At 54.1% G+C, this 18,059-nt stretch overlaps 2 protein-coding genes across 4 annotated transcripts in view; both read left to right on the forward strand.

The window, feature by feature from the left end:
- The first annotated feature begins 350 nt into the window (after nucleotides 1–350).
- On the forward strand, nucleotides 351–9,612 carry FN3K (fructosamine 3 kinase). Its single transcript, XM_036092958.2, has 6 exons — nucleotides 351–622; nucleotides 2,693–2,844; nucleotides 3,809–3,900; nucleotides 4,273–4,355; nucleotides 8,221–8,343; nucleotides 9,173–9,612. Exons 1-6 carry the CDS (start codon nucleotides 482–484, stop codon nucleotides 9,509–9,511), a joined length of 930 nt encoding a protein of 309 aa, XP_035948851.1. The 5' UTR covers nucleotides 351–481; the 3' UTR covers nucleotides 9,512–9,612.
- A 1,538-nt stretch (nucleotides 9,613–11,150) lies between these two features.
- Nucleotides 11,151–18,059, forward strand: part of TBCD (tubulin folding cofactor D) — a 155,503-nt gene continuing 148,594 nt past the window's right edge. For 2 of the 3 annotated variants that reach the window (XM_036092856.2, XM_036092871.2), the window contains exons 1-2: nucleotides 11,151–11,465; nucleotides 12,751–12,801. In XM_036092856.2, coding sequence (XP_035948749.1) covers nucleotides 11,282–11,465; nucleotides 12,751–12,801 — 235 coding nt within the window. In that variant the 5' untranslated portion in view covers nucleotides 11,151–11,281. The remainder of the gene's footprint in view (nucleotides 11,466–12,750; nucleotides 12,802–18,059) is intronic. The other variant, XM_036092866.2, reaches the window with a different exon arrangement.

Here is an 18,059-nt window from a genome sequence, read left to right on the forward strand (position 1 = left end):
CCAGGCGGGATGTGGGCAAGACCCCCAACCTAGTCTGGACAGTGTGAGACCTAGCTAGGCCCGTGACCTGTGTCCCGGGGACAGCGGGCTCTATCCTAAACTCTGTCCGGAGTCCCGCTGGGGCCTGCGCCCACGTCCAGCAAGGGTTCGTGGAACCTCTGGCAGGGCGCCCCATGGGTGGGCCCCACCGAGGATTGTGGGGGCACCCTGTGCGGACACGGGCGGAGGGCACCGCCCCCACCCCGTCCGCCTGTGGAAACCCTCCGCGCGCCCCGCCCTCCGGGGGTCCGTCCCTCCACAGCGCGCACGGGCGGGGAGCGCGCGGACCTGACGCCAGGCGCGTCCGGGAGGACGGCCAGAGCCCGCAGGCCGCGCAGACCCGGCGCCTCCCCGCGGACAGCGGCCTCGGCAGCGGCGGGCTCCGCCCCGGCCGGCGTCTGCGCCGTCCCTGTCCCTCCCGGCCCTCGCGCCCCCCGCCCCCATGGAGCAGCTGCTGCGCGCCGAGCTGCGCACCGCGACCCTGCGGGCCTTCGGGAGCCCCGGGGCCGGCTGCATCAGCGAGGGGCGCGCCTACGACACGGACGCGGGCCCGGTGTTCGTCAAGGTCAACCGCCGGACGCAGGTGCGGCCCCCAACAACGCCCCGCGGCCTGAGCCGGAGGCTGGAGAGCGGAAGGGGTGGGGGCGGAGGGGGCGCAGGGGGGCCGGGCGTCCCTGCCGGCAGTCGGCCGGGGTCTCGCGGAGCTGGCTCCTGCGGGCCAGCAGGACTCAAGCATTTTCTAAGGGATCGGGGCTTTCGTCCGCTGCAGGATTAATAATCCTGTGTTTGGTTTAATTTCCCTACCCATCAAGCATGGGGGAAGCGAGGCTCGGAGTGCTGGGCTGGGTCTGCTTCTCCCCAGGGCCCCGCTCTGGGCTCCCTCTTCCCAGCCCAGCGCGCGGTTCCATCTCACTAGGTGGGAAGAGGCAGGACCACAAGGGCCCGTCTCGTGCCCCTCTACTCACAGGCCTGTGCTGGTGTTTGGAGCTGGTTAATGCCCGCTTAAAATTTGCTGTGAAATATACTGTGTATGGGAAATATTAACACATCGCAAATGGAGAAAGCTAGCCTTAGTAAGTGCACCCCAGATGCTGAGGATGACCCGGTGGAGGACTCGGCGGAGGCCCCCAGTGCCCTGGGGCCAGGCCCCTGTGCAGGAGTTGGGGGAGCTGCTGGCTGTGGGCTGAAGGACTCCCAGAGAGGCTCCTCCCTGTGGCCCTGCAGCACTGCCCACCTGGGGTGGATGAGGGCTCGGGGCTGGTCCCGGGAATTGTCCGGGAGCTTCGTTTCAGAACCCAGAGCCCTCCAAATAAGCCCCCCTCCTGGGAAGCAGTTTTGGGTTCCGGGTTCACGCAGGTTCTGGAACCCTCCTGGCTGAATGCTCCCCCAGGCCGGGCTCCACCATTTGCCCTTGAAGCCCCGGGTGCGGGCGCACGGCAGGTGGGCCGATGACAGGTGGGGCCCTCCAGACACAGGCAGTCCGAAGCTCAGGCGTTCTCTGCCCCTGTATGTTTGGGGGCTCGCTTGCCCCGGGAGCGCTGCTGGGGATCGCGGGGGATTGCTGGATGTTCCCTGACGGACACTAGCCACCCCTTGCTTCACAGTCCCAGGTGTGGGCTGGTAGTTTGGGGGACGCCTTGCCTCATTTTCCCCTTGAGTACTTTGAATTAAAGGATGGGATTCTTTGCCTGTGTGGAAGTAGATGCTTTAGCTTCATGAGGAATAATTCTATAGCCAGAGGTGTTGACAAGCCATATTAATTAGCACACTTTTAACCAAGTAATAGCGTACCTGGGGTGAGAGTTCACCTAGTTTAAAATTGGGGTATTTGTGGGAAATGTTTTAGAAATAGGACGGCACTTGGGTCCCAGTGGAGGCTGTTCCGTCTTCTTCTGGGTGGGGTGTGAGGATCCCTCCCACCCCCCAGGCCCTGCTGGGTGCTTATCTCTGGGGACAGGCCTGGACCCGAGCCAGGCCCTGCTGACCTCCCTGCCCTGCCTTTCCTTGCCCCAAATGTGTGTCCCAGTCACTTCGGCATGCGGCCCCATGCCGCCCTATGCTTCTCCTCAAGTCTGCTGTGGTTGCTTGAGGTAGTGAGGTGGGCAGCCAACCTGAAAGCGGACCCAGGCCCAACTCCAGACCCTCCACTAACCCACACTCTGAGGCACCCCATTGTACTTCCTGGCACGCCTGGCGCTCCCATAGCCCCCCCCATGGCACCACCCAGAACCTCCTGAGGTTCTCCTCACAACCTCCATGGCACCCGATGGTACCTGTGGCCCTCTGGCCCCCTGCAGCATCCTGCAGTACCCCACTGTACCCCCAGGCATGCTCAGCACTCCCATGGCCTCCCCCAGCACCCGCAGCCCCGCCCCTGCCCCCTTGCTTCCTCACCTCTCAGAGCAGGCACTCGGGGCAGGGGCATCAGCATCCTGCCCACCCCAAGTCCCAGGCACAGCCTCAGACTGGCAGCCCCTTCCTATCTGAAAGGGGCCACTTTGCACCCCACTCTCTGAGGAGCTGACGTCTTGCGCTCCAGCTAGTTTTCAGTAACTGAGGGTCCTGGGTGCTTGTGATCCCATGTGGTGGCTCCTGTCCAGGACAGTAGAGGCCCCTGTTGGAGTTGGAGCTCATGGTCTTACTCTGGATGCAGGCCCGGCAGATGTTTGAGGGAGAGATGGCGAGCCTGGAAGCCCTCCAGACCACAGGCCTGGTGCGAGTACCTCGGCCCATCAAGGTGATTGACCTGCCTGGAGGTGGGGCTGCCTTTGTGATGGAGCATCTGAAGATGAGGAGCTTGAGCAGGTGCCTGGGTGTTGTTGGGGGGGAGGGGGGTGGGAGGGAGGGAGAGAGAGAAGGGGAGCAGGCTCTTGCTGGTTGCCCCTGTGCCTCCATCCAGTTACCAGAGGCAGGGCCAGGATCATACCCCCACCCCCGGATTATTATTATTATTTTTTTAAAGATATATTTATTTATTTGAGAGAGAGAGAGCACGAGCAGAGGGAAGAGGCAGAGGGAGAGGGAGAAGCAGGTTCCCCACTGAGCAGGGAGCCCGAAGAGGGGCTCGATCCCAGGACCCTGAGATTGTGACCTGAGCGGAAGGCAGATGCTTCACCGACAGAGCCCCCCAGGCGCCCCCACCCCCGGATTCTTAACAAAAAGAAGGAGTTCTTGCTTTCTGTGTGGTCTTGGGTCAGTTTGGCGCCAGTGACTCAGCATCAGAGAAGCGCGCTGGACCGTCCCTGGCCTGACGCTTTAGGGTGCACTCGTGTTAGTGCAAACTGGGCAGACTGACGTTGATCTGTAATTATGTGAAGTCCTTAGATTTTTATCTAATTGTTAAAGTTACGTATACTCAATGTTTAAAAAAGGTGGAAACCATGAATTCACGTAAAGAAGTCATAAAGCCACCTGTAGTTCCATCAGCGAAGAATGGCCAGTGCTAACATTTTGGTGCAGTCTTTTTTTAATACGTGATTTATATTTGTTTTTACAAAACTTCGGAGCTGGTTTTTCCTTAACTTGTTAAGCCTCCGTTCCTTAATTCCCTGCACCTCCCAGGGCTTCTGTTGAAGGCCACCAGCCCACTCCCACTTGGTGATTTTATACTATTTTGTTTTTCAGACAGGGTCATAGCCTGCAGTTCATTTCTCACTTTTTAAGGAATGGAGAGTAGTTTTTAAGGGATTTAGAACGTTTCTCCGCACGGCGCATTCGCGCTGGTTGTGGTGATTTCCTGTGTGAAGCCGCTCCTCTCCTCCTTCCTCAGTCAGGCATCAAAACTCGGAGACCAGATGGCGGACCTGCACCTTCACAACCAGAAGCTCAGGGATAAGTCGAAGGAGGAGGAGAACACAGTGGGTACGTTCACTGCTTCTGTGCACCCTTCACCCGCTGTGTCTGTCTGGGTTGGTGCTCCCGGTGGTGTTTTCACAGCAGGCTGAATTGCGTACGGTCTTCCTTTATGCTGCGGCGTTGTGCTGATGACACTGTTAAGTGAGAATTCTGCTGGCGCCCACGGGTGGGTAGGAGTGGCTCGGACGCCGATGATGCCCAGCCCCGCGGGCCGGTGTGCCTGAGGCAGGAGGGTCCTGGCCGGCCCGTGTGCGGACTCGCGGCTACCACGTGTAATACACCCTCAGAGGGCCGCGTCCCTGCAGAGCCCAGGCCTGTGCTAGCGCTCTGCTGTGCTCTGGCATTTAAGAGAAAGACAGCAGCTCTTTTTGTCGACAGGCCGGAGGGCTGAGGGGGCCGAGCCCCAGTATGTGACCAAGTTTGGCTTCCACACGGTGACGTGCTGTGGCTTCATCCCTCAGGTGAGTGCCTGCATGAGGATGTCCCTGCTTAGCTGATCACTGCTCCCCGTGCCCCAGTGCTGGTCGCCCCATCCCTTGTAGGTGCCAGAGGGCCAGTCGTCTGGGCACCAGGAAGACAGCCTCATTTCTGAACTCAGAGTGTGAGCCGAGATACCTGGGATAGGAGGGCAGGGGCAGAAGTTCACCGAGTTGAGCTGGGAGGAGGTGGGACGCTGTGGGGCAGGTGGGAGAGCATCCGAGCAGAGGAACGGCAGATGCAAAGGCCTTACGGCAGGGGGACTGAAGGGGGTGGGGGTGAGGCAGCATTCCATGTCAGGGATCAGGTCCTGGTCACCCGCCCCAGGATGTTGTAATTCTCGTGACATAAACTCCGTTATTTCAAAGTGTACAGGGACACCTGGGTGGCTCAGTCCGTTAAGCATCTGACTCCTGATCTTTGCTCAGGTCTTGATCTCAGGGTGGTGAGTTCAAGCCCCGAGTTGGGCTCCATGCTTGGCACAGTGCCTACTTAGAAAAACCCCAGAAAAACATGTACAATTCCGTGGTTTTTGGTATATTTCCTGTGTTGTGCAGCCATCGCCACTGTCTAATTACAGAACATTTTCATCACCCCCAGAAATCACATACCAGTTAGCAGTCATTCCCCATTCCCCTGCCTCCAGCCCCTGGTAACAGCTCACTTCTTCTGTCTCTACGGATTTGCCGTTCTAGGCATTTCGTGTAAATGGAAGCATATACTAGATAGCCTTTTGTCTCTCCCTGTCTCCCGTGTGGGCAGAGGGTGAGCCTCCCAGGTGGATGGCACTTGGGGCAAGATCCTTATGAAGCCTGAGCCAGACTTAGGGATCCCAGCCCCTGGGCAGCCCTCACATCTGGGGTCCCTCAAGCTCTACACACACGGTGGTTTCCCAGGCTTGTTAGGGCTCCGTGAATCTCTGCTGAAGCCAGCTCCCCCAGGGTTGCACATCTGCTAGGAGCCGGTGGCCAGTGTGGCTGAATGGGGCTTGGTGTCCTGCTTCAGATGTTGAGTTAAGAGCTGTGGACTCTCCAAAGACACCGCTGACCTTGCACAGTGACTTTTCAAGAACCAGGAGATGAAATCACACACAAAACCCCAATCTGTGAAGTCGATGAGAATGGGGTTGGTCCATTAGGGACACAGGCAACCCCTCTGTGCCCCTTGAGACCCCTGGATCAATGAACCTATTTAGCTCAGCTGCAACTGGCCAGGAAGGGGTGAGGACCCTGGGTGGACACTTGGTCCACCTTGAGCTGGGACAGATGGTCCTGCATGGAGCGCCTGGACCAGCCCAGAAGTTCCAGGAGGGTCCTGCTCCTTGGGAGGGATGCGTGGGCCTTCAGGGGGTTGCAGCCATTGGGGGTGACCCTGAGTGGCGGCAGCGGGCTTCTCAGACACCTGGTGTGCTAAGCCCCCTTGGGACCGCTGGCATTTCGTGCACCGCCACTCCCTGGGCTCATCTCTAAGTGCTCCATCCAACACCAGTCATCCAGTTGCTGTAGCAACCTTAGGAGGTGGGTGTTGTCATTTGACTCATTTTATAGATGAGGAAACAGATGTGCAAAGAAGCCAAGCGGTGCCCTGAGGCCATGCGGCTAGTGAGTGGAGGGCCAGGATTGACCCACAGGCTGGCTTCAGAGTGTGGGCCAGAACCCCCTCACTGCCTTGCCCCTCTGTCAAGGTGAAGGCTGGGTCCCACCAGCGGTGCGCTCAGGTGGCCCTGCCTTTGGCAACTCGGGAAAGTCCTGCCATTTCTGGGTGAGGGGATCACAGTCCCTCTGTCCAGGAGGAGGGACTGGGCTAGCCAGTGCTGGTGTCCAGCTCCTGATACTCAATCTGTGTCTTTTATGACCTGGTCATCCAGAAAGAAGATGGAGCCTTGGACCCTGGGAGCCTGTGCAGACAGATGGGGAAGGAGGATCTGCCACCCCATGTGCCTCAGGCTGTCTGAGGAGAGGGCCTCCCCTCCTGCTTTTGAGGCACACCCAGCACTAAGTGGGTGAACCCTGGGCTGAGCGACCACAGCATCCGGCACAGGGAGTCCACGGACGTGTGTCTGCAGGTCACTGCGAGGCATGCTCTCTGGAGAGTCCCTCCCCGGAGGGGTTTCCCAAAGTGACACTTTGTGTGAAATAAGCTTTGCATCTTTAAATTAAAAAAAAATTCTATTAAGGTATAATTGACATAAAATAAGCTGCACATTTAAAGTGTACAATTTTGCAAGTTTTGACATACGTAGATACCTGTGAACCAATCACCACAGTTGGGACGAATATATCCATCACCCCCAAAGGTGCTCTTGCCCTTCCCTGCCCCTGGCAACCACTGTCATTAGAGATAAGTTTGTATTTCATAGAATTTAACATAAATGGAATCATACGGTTTGTGCCTTTTTCCGGCTTCTTTCACTCAGCTTCATCATTTCATGATATTCATCTATGTTGTTGCATGTGTTCAAAGTCCGTTCCTTTGTAGGATGAACCATAGTCTGTTTATCCATTCACCTGCTGGTGGGCATCTGAGTAGTTCCCAGGTTTTGCTTTCACAAATAAAGCTGCTGTGAACCTTTGTGTACAAGAGTTTGTGGAGACAAATGCTCCCACTTATCTTGAGAAAATACCTAGGAGGGAAATGGCTGGGTCATATGGTAGGTTCATATTTAACTTAAAAAAAAAAAGATTTATTTACTTATTTTAGAGTGAGAGAGAGTGAGCGGGAGGAGGGGCCGAGGGAGAGGGAAAGAATCTCGAGCAGAATTCCCGCTGAGCTTGGAGCCCGACTTGGGCTTAATCTCACGACCCTGGGATCATGACTTGGGCCGAAATCAGGAGTCAGACACTTAACTGACGGAGCCACCCAGGCGTCCCTAACTTTTTAAGAAACTGCAAACATATTTCCCCAAGTGGTTGTACCATTTTACATTCCCACCAGCAGTGGATGAGGGTTCCAGTTCCTCCACATCCTGGCCGCTCTTGGTAGTTTCCACTGTTTAGAATTATTTAGCCATCCCGGTGAGTGTGCTGTGGTATCTCCCTGAGGTTCTATTTCCCCTGATGGCCAGTGGTGCGGAACGCCTGTTCCTGTGCCTCTTTGCCATATATCCATGGCACAGACATTTAGGATTATTATGTCCTAGTCATCAGTTGACCCGCTTTCCGTTGTGAAATGACTTTCTTTATTCTTATGATAGTCTCATCTCCGAAATCTACTGTCTGATATTAGTATAGCCATTCCAGCTTTCTTTTGACTAGTGTTAGCATGGTGTATCTTTTCTATCCCTTTACCCTATTTCTGTTTTTATATGTAAAGTGCATTTCTCATACACAGCTTGGAATCAAGTCTTTTAACTGGGGTACTTAGACCCTTTGCATGTAGTGTGCTTATTGATAATGGTTAGGGCTGAATCTATCATCTTGCTGTTTGTTTTTTATTTGTCCTATCTCTTCTTTGTTTCCCTTTTTCCTGTTTATCTGCCCTCTTTTGGACTGAGTATTGTTTTTTTTAAAGATTATTTATTTATTTATTTGATAGAGACACAGCAAGAGAGGGAACACAGCAGGGGGAGCGGGAGAGGGAGAAGCAGGCTTCCCGCTGATCAGGGAGCCCGATGCGGGGCTCGATCCCAGGACCCTGGGATCATGACCTGAGGCGAAGGCAGATGCTCAATGACTGAGCCACCCAGGCGCCCCTGGACTGAGTATTGTTAATGACTCCCGCATCTCCTCTGGTGGCTAGCTGTAATATTTGGTCTGTCTGTTAGTGGTTGGGCTTGGGTTTGTGCAGTCCCCATGTATGGCTCTGCCCTGTGAGCACCGACTGCAGCCTCAGCCTCATCTTGCCGTCTAGGTGAATGAGTGGCAGGAAGACTGGCCCACCTTCTTTGCCCGGTACCGTCTCCAAGCGCAGATGGACCTCATCGAGAAGGATTACGCCGACCGAGAGGCACGAGAGCTCTGGTCACAGCTACAGGTGGGTCAGGGGCTGTCCTTTTATTAGCGCATCGCATTTGTGTGGGGTCCTCTGGTAGACTGGAGCCCTGGAGCAGCGCTGGTCAAGTGTGGACACATAAGTGCCGGACTATTGGCCTGATGGGGAACCTGGGAAGGGGATGGTACCTGAGGACATACTTGGCCCCTGAGTGCAACTCTCACTGGCTAGGTCACCAAGTACTCAACCTCAAGCTGTGCCCACGTGAAACGCAGGTGCTTGGCTCATAAATGCTGGCATTTACTATTGCTTTCTTACCCACTCTTACCCTGTTCTTTCTTTTCCAAAGCATGAATGTCTCACCTCTTAGAGATGTAGGCAGCAGATGCCCCAGAGTGACTAGTTTGAAAATGTAACTCTCCAAATGTTAAAAACAGAATCTGCGTGTCAAGCCAGGGTGACCACGCAGCGAAGAAATTTCATTTAACTCAGTAATGAAGTAACCAGTAGTATGCAGAAGAGGTGCAGGCATATACGTGCTGGGAAATAAAAGGACAGTAGAGAGTTTGCCAAGTTGCCTAAAAAAACCCTGCACTCAGGTTATTTGGCCCATATTCTACAGGGCCACGTCCACTGAGGTCTCTGCCGTAGGAATGTCATTAGTGCTGTGGACCGTCCAGACCTAAATTAGTAATAGTAAGATAACATTGCATTCTCCTGGACTCAGAGGGTCTCTGGGTTTCATAGACCAGGCTGTGGTTGGACCCAGAACAAACATGAGGTCATCTCTGCCTTATTTCCAAGTATTGGATGAGGTGGCCGTGGCTTATAGTCCCATGGTAACTCTGTGTGCAATAATTATTTTTCTTAGGTGAAGATCCCAGATCTGTTTTGTGGTCTAGAGATCGTCCCTGCCCTTCTTCATGGGGATCTCTGGTCAGGAAACGTGGCTGAGGACGACTCGGGGCCCATTGTTTATGACCCAGCTTCCTTCTATGGACATTCTGAGTTTGAACTGGCAATTGCTTTGATGTTTGGGGGGTTTCCCAGATCCTTCTTCACTGCCTACCACCGGAAGATCCCCAAGGCTCCAGGGTTCGACAAGCGACTGCTGCTGTACCAGCTCTTTAACTACCTAAACCACTGGAACCACTTTGGGCAGGGGTATAGGAGCCCATCCCTGGGCACGATGAGGAAGCTTCTCAAGTAGAATCCAGCCTGCATCCCTGCCTCCCTGCTTTGCAAAGAAGTGGGGTGGCAGCACCGGAGATGGCTTCAGGGAATAATAAAGTAGGGGGTTCAGGGGTGCAACGGCTGTGCGGTCTGTCTGTGCTTCCACCCTCGCAGTTGGGCTGATGAGAGGCCCCCGGCACCTGACGGGTTTCCAGCAGGCTCACTATGTATCGTGATCTGGGGGAGTTTGGATATTTTCGTGGTGATTGTTACAGAGTCACACAGATCTGCGATTTGCGTAGGTGGAAGTTGGGGTCACATCTCCCTGTGGACTCCGTCTCAGGCAGAGCTGGAGACCAGGAGATGGGTCTCACGTCTTGAGCGGCATCTCTGGGGCTGAATGGAGCTGTGAGTCCTCCCCTGCCGAGGTAGGACAGATGGAAGGAAGGCCCTCAGTATTGTGGGGGACGGGCGTTGGGGCTGCAGCCACCGCCCAGCCTGCTCCGCACTCCATTTTTCAGCTGGCGTGTTTGCGGCTGGATAACAAGAGGCTGAGGGTAGGGGGAGAGCCTCGGGCAGTGGGGTGTGCCCACGGTGGGGTGTCAGGGGTGTCCACTGTGGTCAGGTGGCCAGATTGGCCGGTTGGTTGGGGACGTCGGGGCTGACATCCTTGAAGGGGGGCTGGGGCAGGTGGCACTGGGGCGGGATCTGTGGGGCAGTGGCCGTGCACGGCGCGTCGCTGAAGACGTGGCCACGCCTTCATTACTCCTTGCAAAATTACCAATTTCACGGTGGTAGGGGCGCCCAGATTTCTCTTATCTGAGTGTGACCGTCCAGCGGGCCTGGCGGTCAGGAGGCTGGTCCCACCGCGACAGGTGAGCCTGTTAAGACTCTCTAGAAAGAACTCCACCCCAGACGCATCCTTCCAGACAAGTGACATTTCAAACCAGAAACTGCTATCGTCGCAGAACCCATGTTTGTGGGATGTGACCGTGCGACCCGCGCAGCTCGTGTGTGTAGGGGGGTGAGGGAGTGGGGAGGGGTGGGGGCGGGGCTCGGAGCCTGAGTCTCCTCCTGCGACTCTGGTCGCGACCCCACTCCCAGCGCGGGCCACGGCCGCTCCCAACACCCCACCCTAGGCCCAGACCCGCCCCCGCCCCACCCGCAGGCTCAGACTCACCCACCAATGAGCTCAGACTCCGCCCCACCCCGCTCACAGGCTCCGTCCTCACCCCATCCCACCCACGAGCTCAGGTCCCACCCCCGCCCCGACCCCACCCCCAGGCTCAGACATCCCTCCCCAACCCCACCCACAGGCTCCGTCCCTCCCCACCCCAGCCCACAGGCTCCGTCCCCACCTCCCCTCCCCCACGGGCTCAGGTCCCCCTCCTCCGGCCCCATCCACAGGCTTAGAAAGCCCCGCCGCCCCCCACGGGCTCAGCTCCACAACGCTCCTGGGCTCCAGCCACGAGCTCAGACCCCCACCCCGCCTTCTCCCTGGCCCCGCCCCCAGCCCGCGCAGCAGGCTCCGCCCTCCCTCGTCCGGCTTCGCCCGATCCAGGCTCCTTTCACCCGGGCCCCGCCCCACAGGGCTCGGCATCGCGTCTGTGCTCGCTATTTTGGCGGCCGGCGCGCTCCGTAGCGGGTCCGAGGCGCGAGGTCAGGGGTCGCGGGGCGGGGCCAGCGTCGGCAGCCACCGCCTCTGCTTCAGCCGTCGTCCCTCAGCCTGCATCAGCCCGCAATCCTCCTCCGGGTGCTAGGGCGTAGCCGGGCTTCGAGTCCACGGGCGCGGTCCGGGACGCCGAGGATGGCCCTGGGCGAGGAGCCGGCCGCGGGCGCGCCGGAGGACGGGGCGGAGGACGAGGCGCTGGCCCGCGGCGGCGCCCTCGAGGCGTTCGGCGAGGGCGCGGAGATCCGCGCGCTGCTCGGCAGCCTGTGGAAGGTGCTCGGCGACCGCGCGGCCCGGGAGGGCGCCCTGGAGCGGTTCCGAGGTGCGCGCGGGGCCCCGGTCCGGTTACCGGGTGTGCGTGCTGTCGGGCGGGAGCTGCTCCTCTTTCCGAGAGCTCGCAGCTGGCGCGCACCTGTGGGAGCCCTGCGCTCGCGCGCGGCCGGCCTCGCCTGGCGGCGGAGGGGCGGTGGGCGCTCGGTCTCCCGCCCGTCCTTGGAGGAGGGGTGCGGAGGGTTGGGCGTGAGGACCTGGTGTTGGCCTCCGCGGGGCGGCCGCGACTTCCAGTTCTGCCCCGCCGGGTCGCGAGAGCCCGCGAAGCACGGCTCCTCCGGGACGGCTGTGGGGACCGGGAGGCGGCGAGAGGAGGAGCCGCCGCGAGCCCGCGTGCCGCAGACAAAGGCGCGGAGAGGGCGGGGGAGCAGATGGCCGTGCAGTCGGGGGACGGCCCCGTCGGCCGGGGCCCTGCGGGGGGCCGGCGGGGAGCGCGCAGGACAGGTTACTGGCCGGTGTCCGTGCTCCGAGTTCGGCCCCCGGAGAGTCGGCGGCGGCGGGCGGCGCCCTGGCCCTTGTCTCTAATGACTGGTTAGGGAGCGAGTGGGATCGGAAGCGTTTTGTGACTCAGTAAAACCACCACTGTGGGCCCTTTCTGCTGAGGAAATTTCCGCCGAGTTTTGCCTTCCTGGGTTTGCGGTGACGAGCCTCGGACTGCGGGGGAGGGGCGGTGTGGCGGCTGCGTGGACGCGGCGTGTGCTTCGCTGGTGCAGCCCAGGGCTGACACTCGCGTGCGCTTGGGCTCAGTGCTTCATCGCCCTGCCGAGTCTGTCTCTTTGGTTGTGGCCTGCGGTTAGCAAGCCGGTAGCTTGTGCACAGAACTGCTGCGGGGTGAGGGGAGTACCCAGGGAGAGCCCGGCTTCCGGTTCCCAGAAGGCTGGCAGGTGTGGAGGGGTGTGGCATGGCAGACCTGTCACAGGCCAGTGGTCTTTGGATCTGATGGGAGCAGCGCCAGCTGCTGGAAGGAGCGGAAAGCAGGCCGCCTGGGATGGCGGAGCGTGTGCTCTGAAGGATTGGGCCCGGGGAGGGCGCAGTGCTTCGTGTGCTCCGCACGGGGAGGAGCGAAGGGGCGGACGGCGTCTGTGTGGGATTGACGGGTGGGGGAAGGAAGGCGTGCTGAGCAGGTGGAGGGTGTGGCGGCGTGGGGGGCTGCCCCCGGTGGCCTCGCGCCTAAGAGCCGAGCGGAGCAGTCCGCAGGGGGAGACCTGAGGATTCCCGGGCCTTGTGTGCACACGCACCTCAGTGATGTTAATTAATTCGCATGTTTCTCTTTTTAGTAATAATGGACAAATACCAGGAGCAGCCTCATCTGTTGGACCCACACCTTGGTAAGAACAGAGGTTAATGATTTGGGTCTTGATCGTTCACTTGCAGATGCTCACAGAGGCCTTGGTGCGTGGTGCTGGGGTGTGTGTGTCTTCGTGTTCGCCAGCAGAGGGTGTCAGGATGAAGTGCCCAGGTCTTATTTGTTAGCAGGGCCACTTAATGCTGGTGGATGGGAGAGTCCTGGGAGTTCTCAATGTTGCTCTAGGCTGTGGGCAGATGTATTTGAGCTTCTTTCTTCCTTGCTGTTACTTAAGAACCTCTTTTTTGCTCATCGTGTGTATTTTAATCAGTTTGTTTTCCAGGCACATTTTGTTAGAACCAAGTGCTTTACGGGGGTCACCATTTAATCCTCATATAGATCATATATAATCTATGGTCAGCTCTGTTTTATGGATGGAGACAGTGAGGCTTGGGTTTCCTTAACTTAGTATAAGAGGAGTGGTTTTTTGTTTCTTTTCTCATTGTTTCTTTTTGACCTCTTTCATACTGATAACAATTTTTTTTTCTTTTTTCTGTCTGCAAAAGTAACACTCCTGGCAGTGAAATTAGGAAGGAAGAAGGTAGCAATAGTAACTTAAATTGAAAAGCAGCACAGGGTGGGGGTTAGGTGCATGAGACCCAGGCCACACTGCCTGGATTTGCATACCCAGTGCCACCACTTAGCTGCTCTGGCCTGGGTTTCCTCACCTGTAAAATGGGGATTATTAGCACTACCTGCCCCACAGGGCTGTTGAAACTTCAAACATGTTACCATGTGAGGCAGTAGGGGTTAGCTTTAGCATACACATATGTGCCTTTTAAAAAGTGGGCTGGTGCTGTGTGTGCTGTTTTTTTCTTCTTCAGATAACCACCAGGTTTTGTAGAAGGTAAGCTTTCTGAATTCTCACCTGTCTCAGGCAGAAGAAATGCATTTTCTTTTTCTTTCTTTTTTTTTTTTTAGACCTACAGAATTACTCCAATTTGGTGTTATTATTTATTTATTTTAAAAGATTTATTTATTTATTTTAAAAAATATTTTATTTATTTATTTGACAGAGAGACAGCGAGAGGGAACACAAGCAGGGGGAGTGGGAGAGGGAGAAGCAGGCTTCCCGCTGAGCAGAGAGCCCGACGTGGGGCTCGATCCCAGGACCCTGGGATCATGACCTGAGCCGAAGGCAGACGCTTAACGACTGAGCCACCCAGGCGCCCCAAGATTTATTTATTTATTTGAGAGAGAGAAGGAGCGAGAGAGCATGAGAGGGGGGAGGGTCAGAGTGAGAAGCAGACTCCCCGCTGAGCACGGAGCCCGATGCTGGACTGGATCCCGGGACTCTAGGATCATGACCTGAGCCGAAGGCAGTCACTTAATCAACTGAGCCACCCAGGCGCCCCCAGAATAAATGAATTTTCGTACTTCGTTGATAGGTTGGCTGGCTGAAGACAGAAGGCATGGTTCTCTCATCCACTGTTACCAAGTCCAAGTTTCTTTTTTAGGAGATTTTTTTGTTGCTGAAAGTTTCCAGAAACTGATGTCTTATAAGAGTGTGAATTGCTCTGGGCCTTTTCTCTTATGCTGGGCATTAGCTGGACAATTTTAACCTGAAGACTTACATCCTTTGGTGCAGTGGACTTTTGGTGTGTTATTGGTCATTTCTCTGCTTCTACTTTCTCTTTCTGATGTCCCTGTGAACTGGATGTTAAGTTTCCAGGAGTGATCACTGGAGGGATCACTCCTCTGGGTCCCTTAGCTTTTCCCACATAGTTTTGCTTTTTGATCTTTGTTTTGCATGTGGAAGATGTTCTTGAATTTATTTTGTCCATTGTTTTTACTATCTAAGCGCTCTTGTCCTTGGTTTGGCATTTTTCGAAGTCGTCTTATGGGTTGGATGTTCCTGTCTGGGGAGCACATGGCTAGCTGCTGGGCGCTGGGGCCCTGCTGGGGAGGGTCCCGCCGGGGGCCTCCGAGCCTGGAATGCCTCCTCCTTGTTGGATCAGGAGCTGACTGCGTGGCAGTTGTCAGGTGTGTCCTGGCTTCCTCTTGGACCTACCCTCTCCAGAGCACTTCTGTCCAGCAGAGCTTTGTGTGATGACGGAATGTTCTAGATCTGTGCTGTCTGGTAAGGGCACCACTAGCCACGTGGGATTGCTGAGCACTTGAAATATGGTTAGTATGACTGAAGAACTGAATTTAAAATTTTATTTGACTTAAATAAAAAAAACCCAAATGTGGCTAATGGCTAAGGTGTTCACCACTCTAGAGAGGTAAACCTCTGGTCTTCTGCCTAAAAGGGGCTGTGGCTGGGAGACCCTAGAGCACTCCTCCTGTTTTCAGCTCTTGCTGTGTCCTTCCCGGGGCCATTCCTGGCCCTTCAGCTCTGACTCCTTGCTGGGCTGCTCCAGTTACCGTGGCTTTCCCTGCCGCTGTCCAGTTTCTAAGTCACAGCTGACATCTCTTGGCTGTTGTTTTTTCTTCTCTGTTCCTTTGTGTATTTGTATCACTTTATTTTCGTTTTATTGCATCTTGGGGGGTGGTGAGGGTTACTGAGATAAGCACGTGGAATGATCTGCTTTTCTGGTCTCTATTCTTGTGGAATGGCTGTGCCGTCTTTCTTAATCTCTTGGTCTGGTTCAGGCTGTTCTCTGCTCTTCCCCGAGTTCACCTCTTTCCTCTGGAGTCAGCTTTTCTTTGTAATTTGGTCTTTTCATGTTATTGGTTCTGTCCATATTTAAGACTGAATGGATGTAGATGGGGGTTCCTCTGCTTCTATTTTATGTTGGAGTGTTTCCAGCTAAACCTCTCCTGAGAGTATTCTGTCAGGCAGTGTGGTGAGTGGATGGGCAGATTTTCTCTGGGAGCATGTGAGCTGGTTGAGGATGTTCCACATGGCAGAATGAAGCCCTTCCTTTATCTGGGGTGCTCACATCCCCTCCAGGGAACGCTTCACTTGCCCTAAGTGGTCTGTTCAGAGTTTTGCTCTGGGATGAAAGCTGCTTGTGCTCATGTGTTGAGGTATAACCTGCACGCCACGGACTTCACCCTTTTATGTGTGTACTTCATTGGTTTTTGGTATATCACAGGGTTGTGCAGCCGTCACCGCTAATTCCTGAACATTTCTTCACCCCCAGAAGAAGCCCATGTCCATCAGCAGTCACCCCACTCTCCCTCCAGTTCTTGGCAACCACTAATCTGCTTTCTGTCTCTGGATTTGTGTATTCTGAGCATTTCACATAATGGAGTAGACAGTACGTGGACGTTTGTGACTGGCTTCTTTAACTGGGTGTAATGTTTAAAGTTGTGTAATTAAATACTTCACTAGCTTTTTAGTTTCTTTTGTGTTTTCAAAGCAGTAAATATATAGTTTGTAAATAATGCTAGCTTGATCTCTTTATCTGTGGTTATACATTTTCATTCTTTAAAACATATTCAGGGGTGCCTGGGTGGCTCATCAGTTAAGTGTCCAACTCTTAATCTCAGCTCAGGTGTTGATCTCAGGGTTGTGAGTTCAAGTCCTATGTTGGGCTCCACACTGGTCGTGGAGCCTACTTAAAAAAAGTTCAAAGTTACCTTTGTGGAGGGGTGCCTAAGTGTGCAGTTGGGTTAAGTGACCAGCTCTTGGTTTATGCTCAGGTCCTGATCTCAGGGTTGTGAGATCAAGCCCCATGTTGGGCTCTGCGCTCCGTCCGCTTGAGATTCTCTCTCCCTCTCCCTCTCCCCCTCCCGCTTGGACTCTCTCTCACACGCTCTCTATAAAAATAAATAAGTACATCTTTTTTAAAAAATAGGGGGAGGGGCAGAGGGAGAGAAAAATCTCAAGCAGACTTCATGCTGAGCTTGGAGTGGGGCTCCATCTCACAACTCAGAGATCATGACCTGAGCGGAAATCAAGAGTCTCATGCTTAACCGACTGAGCCACCCAGGCACCCCAAGTCTAATATTCATGTATTTACCATTTCCACCTTTATTCTTTGCTTTATGTAGATTGTAGTTTCTATCTGGTCTCGTTTATTTTTTGCTTGACTTCAAAACATCATTTTTTTCTGGTGCAGATTTACTGGTGATGAATTCTTTCAGCTTTTGATATTTTGTTTCACTTTCACTTTTGAGAGATTTTGCTGATTATAGAATTCTAGGGTGACAGTTTTTTCTTTCAGCATTTTAAAAGATATGGTCCTACTGCCTTTGGGTTGTATTGGTTTTGACAAGAGGTCTGTCTTTACTCTTGTCTTTGTTTCTCCATGTAAAGTGGGCTGTTTCTCTGGCTGTTGGTAGAATTTTTTTTTTTTATTGCTGGTTTTCAACAATTTCATTATGACATGTCATGGTGTAATTTTCTTTCCATTTATCCTGCTTGGAGTTTGTTGAACCTTTTGGATTAATAGGTTTACAGTTTTCATCAAATTTGGAATAATTTTGGTTACTATTTCTATACATATTTCTCTGCCTTTTCCTCTCTCCTCTCCCCCTGGGACTCAGGTTACCTGAATGTAGATCACTGCTGCACATGGTCCTGAGGCTGCTTGTTGTTTTAGCCCCCCTCCCCCTGTAGTGTAGAAGTTTAGTTACTGTATCTTTGAGTTCTCTGATCTTTTCTTCTGCAGTATCAAATATGCTGTTAATCTCATTTAATTACTTTTTCATTTCAGATTTTATTTTTTCCAGCTCTTGAAGTTGTTTGTGTTTGTATCTTCATTTCTTGCTTCGTATTGTTCACGTTTTCTTGTACATCCTTGAGCATGTTTTAGTATTTATGATACTTGCTCTAAAATTGATATCTTCTTTGTCTAGGGAATTTCTGTTGACTGATTTTCCCCGTTAGAAGTCACCGTAACTTTAGACAGCCACGTGCCTCGTAATTTTTGAGTGGATGATGGGCATTGTGATTATTATGATGTTGGTGGTTTTAAGTTTTTTGTCTTTAAAGAGTGCTCAAATTTGCTAGGCAGTTAAGTTAATTGTAAATCATTGTATCCTTTCGATCCTATTAAAGCCTTGTTAGGGCAGGTCTCGCTTTTTCTCTAGTTTTTCTCTAATTTAGCCTTATTACTTAAGGAAAGACTTGTCTGGAGTGTCTGCTGGTTGCTCTGGGTGCTCAGCATGGACTCTACTCTGGCTTGATGGAATTTGAATGTTGGCCCCATGTCAGCTGGAAACTCTTTGCCTCAGTGCTTTTTGGTAGTTGTTCTTACCTGGCCTTGTGGACTCCTCCCATGCTTGTGAACATTCAGCCAAAGACTCAAGGGGACCTCTTTAGACTTCTGGAGCTCATTCTCTGCATAC

The sequence above is a fragment of the Halichoerus grypus genome, chromosome 2, assembly GCF_964656455.1.
Source record: "Halichoerus grypus chromosome 2, mHalGry1.hap1.1, whole genome shotgun sequence".
In the NCBI taxonomy this organism is placed as follows: Eukaryota; Metazoa; Chordata; class Mammalia; order Carnivora; family Phocidae; genus Halichoerus; species Halichoerus grypus.

Excerpts from the sequence above, each read along its gene's own strand:
- FN3K (XM_036092958.2), top strand. The coding sequence starts at position 482 with ATGGAGCAGCTGCTGCGCGCCGAGCTGCGCACCGCGACCCTGCGGGCC. Across the intron at positions 2,845-3,808 it reads AAGATGAGGAGCTTGAGCAG|TCAGGCATCAAAACTCGGAG; the intron begins GTGCCTGGGTGT and ends CTCCTTCCTCAG. Across the intron at positions 8,344-9,172 it reads AGCTCTGGTCACAGCTACAG|GTGAAGATCCCAGATCTGTT; the intron begins GTGGGTCAGGGG and ends TATTTTTCTTAG.